General features: G+C 36.4%; 1 protein-coding gene and 1 long non-coding RNA gene across 2 annotated transcripts; one reads left to right on the forward strand and one right to left on the reverse strand.

Annotated features, from left to right (window-relative positions):
* Positions 1-1,025: 1,025 nt before the first annotated feature.
* LOC133306852 (uncharacterized) lies at positions 1,026-2,571 on the reverse strand. The gene is made up of 3 exons (XR_009750968.1): positions 2,481-2,571; positions 2,122-2,196; positions 1,026-1,198 (listed from the first exon to the last, which is right to left on the reverse strand). It is a non-coding gene; the product is annotated as an uncharacterized LOC133306852 (long non-coding RNA).
* A 2,573-nt stretch (positions 2,572-5,144) lies between these two features.
* Positions 5,145-5,636, forward strand: LOC133306851 (auxin-induced protein X10A-like). Its single transcript, XM_061507234.1, has one exon. It carries the CDS (start codon positions 5,223-5,225, stop codon positions 5,499-5,501), a length of 279 nt encoding a protein of 92 aa, XP_061363218.1. The 5' UTR covers positions 5,145-5,222; the 3' UTR covers positions 5,502-5,636.
* Positions 5,637-7,500: the final 1,864 nt, after the last annotated feature.

Here is a 7,500-nt window from a genome sequence, read left to right on the forward strand (position 1 = left end):
CTCTGATACCATAAAATGTAACACCCCGTTCTAGAACCGGTTTGTTAACATCGCATTATGATATTAAGCGCAGTTACAATCACATGGGTTCAATTAAAATCCGGTTAAATTTTTCATTTTAAAACATGCCGAATTTATAATGCCCAATTGCGTGATCATAACCATATTACTTTGCGGAATCAGATAAATCAAGCTTAATATCATGTTCTTATTCCATTTTTAAAACATTAATTTACTTCTTATTTATTTCCCAACTTCTAATATATTGTAGATCTCTTTGTTAGCTACGCGTGGTTTCAAACCGCTCCTCATTTGGAGCTCTGTAGCTCAAGTTATGACAATTTTACTAACTCAGGTGTATGCTGAAAAACTACGCGGGTAGGGCGCTTAAGCTCGCTCCAGGGCGCTTAAGCGCCCACAGACAGAGGGAATTTACATTTTTTAGCCACCAAGGGCGCTTAAGCTCGCTCCAGGGCGCTTAAGCGCGCTACCTGGGCGCTTAAGCCCCCATTTTGGGCGCTAAAGCCCCATGCGGCAGAAAGCTTTTGGTCTTCACAGGTGCATCAGGGCGCTTAAGCCCCCTCATGGGCGCTTAAGCCCCCTGAGCAGGCTTAAGCCTCCATTTGCAGGCTTAAGCCCCCTCTTCTGGGCAATTTCCTATACTCATATTTTTCATGCATCTTTCTTGGGGAATCAATCCTACACATTTTACAACCTATTTAACAAGCTTGTGATATCCCTATATCATTGCTCAACTCTCATCCTCTCATCATTGATTTAACGGAAATTGGGCAGCATAATCTTTGTTTTCTCAACGTTTCCCAACTTAGCACAAGGTACCTAATTGACTTTCCAGCTCAACATATCCAATACATAAAAATACATTCATGCATTTAACTTACAGTAAGCATCATACACAAATATCTTCATTACTTACAATATTACATCATGTCTTAATTACAAATCTCATATACATGCCAAAGGACTTAGCTACAAAATGAACATGATCAAAGCAAGTAACCATGTATCAGATACCCATTACTACTACAATGATCATGCACTAAGTCCTCCAAAATACATCATGTGGCATCAAAATATACATATAGCAATGCTAAATGGCATGCAACTCAACATGTCCAGCTATCAGGTACAGTCTACTCACGCTTCTTGCCTCGATCAACCTCACCTCTATCAGTACCTGAAATGATGCCCCACAACACGGGGTGAGATATACGAATATATCACAGTAAACCAGAGGTCCTTGGAGATCACTCCACCCTAAGGTTCACTTTGGTGTACACATAATCATAATAGCTTAACACATTCTTATCCACAAGCATCACATGGACTTCCAAGAGAGATCCACTATGGGCTGTTTCTCTTAGGCTCTTACCACATGGAGATCCACATAGGGCTGTTTCCAAGGGAAGTCTTTTCCTCAATCTATTCCAAGAGAGATCCTCAAAGGGCTGTTTCTCTTAGGCTCTTACCACATGGAGATCCACCTAGGGCTGTTTCCAAGGGAAGTCCTTTCCTCAATCTAGGAACCTCCAAGAGGGATCCACATAGGGCTGTTCCTCTTAGGCTCTAACCACATGGAGATCCACATAGGGCTGTTTCCAAGGGAAGTCCTTTCCTCAATCTAGGAACCTCCAAGAGGGATCCACATAGGGCTGTTCCTCTTAGGCTCTAACCACATGGAGATCCACATAGGGCTGTTTCCAAGGGAAGTCCTTTCCTCAATCTAGGAACCTCCAAGAGGGATCCACATAGGGCTGTTCCTCTTAGGCTCTAACCACATGGAGATCCACATAGGGCTGTTTCCAAGGGAAGTTCCTACCAATCATCCTCATCATAATACTATCACGCATAACCTCAATCACAATCCTCAACCATTACCTCATTCATTATTGCTACTTCTATAATCATTCCTCAATTACTCTTAAACAATCAAACATCAACCAATAATCATCAATCAATCATAACATGTATCAATGCATGAATCAATGCATGAGCATACAATCACTATCATAATTACATATCACATCTCATAAACCATTTCTCCTCAACGGAGTATGGTGGAACACTCAATGGGATCAACCACAAGGTCCAAAGGTTTACCTTGCTCTTTGAGCTTTCCTCAATTGCACACAACCCCAAGGGTTGGTCACTCCACTTGGTCCTCTTGCCTCAATCCTATCAACACAAGGAATACAATCAAACAATGCTAACAATGCAAGGAAATCCATAGTTCCAAGCCTAGATTTCTCCAAACATCAAAGCATACTAAAATAACACTATAAACTCATTTCTACCGATTAAATGTCATTCCTAGCATTTTTCACAACATACTCTAAGCCTCATTCTTCCTTGAACATAGCCAATCTACTCAACATTTCATAAAAACCCTAAAACACTATTCATTAACCCTAAACTCATGCAAATCTCCAAGAATCATGTGAAAGAGAGTGGAAACTTACCACCAATGATCACACAATAGAGGAATGAGTGTTCCTCAAGCTTCCATGGAGGTTGAAACCCCCAAAACCCCAAAATCTCACAAAGGGCCGAATTTTTGAGAGGCAATATCTCTCACCACAATGCTCCCCACTCCAAACTAAGCTTAGATTATGAAAGAGGGGAAGATTTAGAGTGGTTTAGGCTTTTGAATCACTCCAATCGGTTAAGATTTGCTCTCACTCTCTCTTCCTCCCTCATTTCCCTTCTTCTTCTTTCTCCTTCTTCCTTTCCTCTTCTCTGATGCTCGACGGGTTGCTTGGGGGGTTTGGGTTCTTTTGTGTTCTTTATCACTTAACATTGGTTAAGTGAAATAATGCGGGTATTAGTTCGTCTATCTATTCAACTCCATTAATGACCAAACTTTACCCAAAAGTCTAGAATATTATTCTAGGAATATTTATAATTTTATTTTTATATTTTGGGCACTTTCGCCAGTACCCATTTATACCCCTTAATTTTCACTGAGTATACTTTTTAACTCCAAAGTGACTCAGATTCATTTAATTAAGCCTTATACTTAATTTTACTCACTAAAACATGCTTAATTATTTAATTAAAATTGATCAATTAAATCCTTAAGTTTGGGGTATTATACATGCTCATGTGAAGAATAAGTTATCATATGCAAATGGGGCTCTCCGTTGGAGCTGGAACCAGGAACCCAATGAAGCCCATCATATCATGACAACAAGTGGGAGTGGCTGTGGCTATATAAAAAAAAAAAAATGAAATTACCTATTTCAATTTCCTAGCTTCACTAGGACCAGTGTTTTACATATGGATGAAATTCGATCCTGGGTCGAACACGCCATGTTTCAAGGGCCATCGTGTACCAAGAAGTGATGGTTCACAAAGATTTCAAAAGTAAGATAGTAGGCCATGATAAACTATGTGGCTAGTCCTAAAATCTCAAAGAATTAGATAAAACCAATGTCAACTCTTCACTTATGAAATGTAATTATTGTTTTAAAAAATCACTATCCGACTAGCGAGTTTGGGGTGGAGTAACTTTGTCCTAAATGTAATTATTGTTTTGAAAACAAAAAAATAAAATTAGCTATTTTGTTATTGAACCTTGTCCTAAATGTCTTGTCAATGATTTTAATTCAATTTGATACCTTAAGAATTATTATGATTTAAATTAACATAATTTTCATCTAAATTCTATATCCAATAATTTCGTTCTAAATTCTATCATAATTTTTCTCCCATATAATTTATTTATAATCATTAAATCATAATATAGTTACTTAATTTCACCTTTCTCTTAATTTTTATCTCTTTTTTCCTTATCACGACCAAGATAAGGATTTTTCATTTTTTTTCATCTACATAATAAACTGAACATTCAGCTTATGCCTTTGATTTTCACATTGATATTTGAAAGGAACATGAGACAAATACGGGAATCTTCATAAACTTCTCATTGAGATGAACATTTTTACAGTTTCCAAAGCAGGATAAAAAAATATATATATATATATATATTTTCAAGGTAAGAAACTGTGTTACAAAAATTGTGTTAAGATATGTCTACGTCAGTCTTATGTGCACATTGTTAGCATCTATCCAAGCGAGAAGTGATATGTTGGAACACATCTTCGCTGCAAGGAATTGTAAGGCCACCCATGGGATGATCATATCCAAACTCTTCCTCAGCTTGACTCAGCAAGTCTTGGAATGAAGGTTGGCTCAAGTATGAAATTGGGATCACAAACCGCTTCATTTTCTCTCCAACATACACTGCAAGATAGCCCTTTGGCACTTCTACAGATTTTGAAGATGCTTTATTTGCAACAAATGATGCTCTTCTGATACCTGGTAAACGAAAACCCATTTTTATATATATGTGTTGAGACTTGAGAAGATAAAGATCTCAAAAAAGAAGACTTGTACAAGTTTTTGAATTTCGAATGCTTCAGGATGTGAATGATTTGTGTTGGTCCTGAATATGCTTGCAGCCATGAATATATATAGACAAATGGATACCGTTGGCTTCTTTGATGAGTGGTGGATGAGAAGTGCTAGGACCTACTGGGAGACAAGGGCAAATAAGAGGTCACATGGTGTTGTCTTGTGACTTTCTCAAGGATCACCACATTATACAAGATAATACAAGTCTCACCTTCTGAAGCGAAGATAAGACCAACACGTTACCCCACTTGAGATAAAACAGACATGATCACAAACCTCAGAAATGATATGTAACTATCCATTGCCTTATAATTCGTGAGGCAGATGTCACTTACCAGCTGTACATTTGCATTAAGCTACGTTATCAAAATCATGTAAACATGTCTAAAGCATGTTTGCGAAATTATGGAGTACCAATTAATGTATGAAGAAACATTAGGTTTTTCACTTGAGCACGTCTCATTTGGTTGCAAGTGGATGCTCCATATTGGCCATTGTTTGAGAAGGTGGGGGTATACACTCTTAATACATGATAGAGGCCTCTAAGACAACACCACGTGATATCTCATGCATCTGTATGCCCTACATCGTTTAACCCCTTCAACAATCATTTTTCATTTCTCTTGTAAATGGGTTTTCAGGGGATCTTGAAAACTATAAATATACTTACTCTTGCCAACACAAGTCATTGGCATCCTGAAGCATCAAAACATAAAACACATTCTTCTTAAATTTGAGAGCTTTAATTTGCATTGTTCTTCTTCCTTCAAACTAAACAAACACGAAAGATGGGTTTCCGTTTACCTACTATTCGACGTGCATCATTCTCTGCTAGCCAAGCAGCTTCAAAATCCGTAGAAGTTCCAAAGGGCTATCTTGCAGTGTATGTTGGAGAGAAACAGACGCGGTTTGTGATCCCAATATCATACCTGAACCAACCTTCATTTCAGGATTTGCTGAACCAAGCTGAGGAGGAGTTTGGATATGATCATCCCATGGGTGGCCTCACAATTCCATGCAGCGAAGATGAATTCCTTCACATCAAATCTCGCTTGAATGGCCTATAAATCTCACACTGTTTTAAACTAACATAGATTAGAAGAGACACTTTGTACAATAGGAATCTTCTCAACTTGTATAGGAAAAAAAATCACTATACTTTTTCTGCGCTCCCGCAACTTTTGTACGAAGAAGTGCATTAATGGAATTTAGAGTTAGATTTCTTTTGGAGATATTGACTAAACCTGTACTCAATGTTTTCATCCTTTAAAATTCTCACCAATTTCTTATAGCAGCAAAATATTACTTCCAAAATCCATTATATATTAACATACGTAAGAATTTCACTTGTCGGTTGGGTTCGTAAAATGCTGATCTATCGAAGGAGAAGTGTACCCACAAGCGCGTACATGCAATTGTGCCTCTGTGCAGGTGCAGAGATAAGTCTTTGAAAAAAAAAATATAATAAATAAAGTACTTTTTATTCGTAAACAAAAATTACTGATCTAATTTAATCTTTTATAGAAAAAAAAAGTCAACTTGTGATTTCCATCTGAATTTCAAAATAGACCAAGTTGATTAAAATCGTAGTACTTCTGAAATTCAAAGAAGATCCACGTTAATCTCTTAAAATGATTAACATGAGTCTATTTTAAATTTGAAAGATATCACTAGTCGACTTTTTTGTAAGGGATTAAATTGGGCTTATAATATTTGTTGAATATTCAAAAATTTCAAAAGGGCTACTTATTTATATTATTTTAATTTTAATACATTTAAAATTTTCTTTAAAAACAAATTTTCGTCCCCCACTATTAAATATGCAAAAATAAATAAATTTTTTAGTTCCGCAACTAAGTATACCTTTAACTGATTATAAGTTGAATAACTAAATATAAATATATGAAATTCAAGTTTGGTCAAGTCAGTACTCCCTTTTATTTTGTTTTTTTCTCACATTACGAGGCATCCATGTGACCACAAATCCAACTAAATGGTGCATGTTAACAATTGAATTAATTTGCTGCTTATGATGCACTGCTATGCTTACAAATTATAGTCATTAGTTTAAGCCGTTTATTTCTCCAAATACTAGCACAGTAGGGGTCGTTATTGAAGAAGAACTATAACTTTCTCTGTAAAAACATCAGTTTTGCTCGTTCCAGTTAGCTAACCAAAATTCTTGAACTAAATAACTCTTGATTATTTAGCCTAATTAATATGGCAAGCCAACAATGTCCTCAGAGATTGCCTTTGCACCGGTTGTTTAACTACTAGACTTCTCCGTGCCCTCTCCCAAAACTGAAACTCACAAACATTGGTTGTTTCAGTTGAATACTGATCAGCAGCAACGTAGTCAAAATCGCAATTTAAATAGAGTAAGATCACCAGTTTTACGATTTTTTTCACAAAAACAATTCAATTCTGTTGATGGATAAATATTCTTTTTTTGTTAAAAATAGAAAAGTAAGATTTTAACAATCCGTGTCGATTTCACAATTTACAATCTTGACATGGATTGTAAAATCTCGATTAAAATCTTGCCATCCCTTCTTGCTCTTAATTAAAATCTCGATTTTGACTACTTGATCAGTAAGCATTACTTAACCTTCTCATGCTTGTCTTACAGTTTACTTTTAGAATGGAAGTACCTCTTGCTTTGCTTTTGTTGAGATATATAAAATCATTAACGTAACCTTACCTAACAGCTTAAGCTTTTGGATTGAATTAATTTTGTACATAGTATCAGAGCCTCGGTGTACCGGGTTCGATCCTCACCGCCCCTCACTCTCTTTCTAGTGGAATTTCTTTCTTCGCACAAGTAGGTGAGCCTGTGTATTGTCCACACTTCAAGCCCAGTGGCTCTCATGTGAGGGAACGTGTTGAGATATATAAAACCATTAATGTAACCTTACCTAACAGCTTAAACTTTTGGGTTGAATTGGTTCTTTACAGCTTTAATATAAGTCATAAGAAATCTGTAACTAATCTACAATAGTAGTTGTAAAACCACTGCACAATTATGGTTATCATGTATTCCAAGTACTAGTAACACTAGTTAGGATG

The sequence above is a fragment of the Gastrolobium bilobum genome, unplaced genomic scaffold (assembly GCF_033153095.1).
Source record: "Gastrolobium bilobum isolate Gb01-03AN ecotype WA unplaced genomic scaffold, APGP_CSIRO_Gbil_v1 utg186793, whole genome shotgun sequence".
Classification (NCBI taxonomy): domain Eukaryota; kingdom Viridiplantae; phylum Streptophyta; class Magnoliopsida; order Fabales; family Fabaceae; genus Gastrolobium; species Gastrolobium bilobum.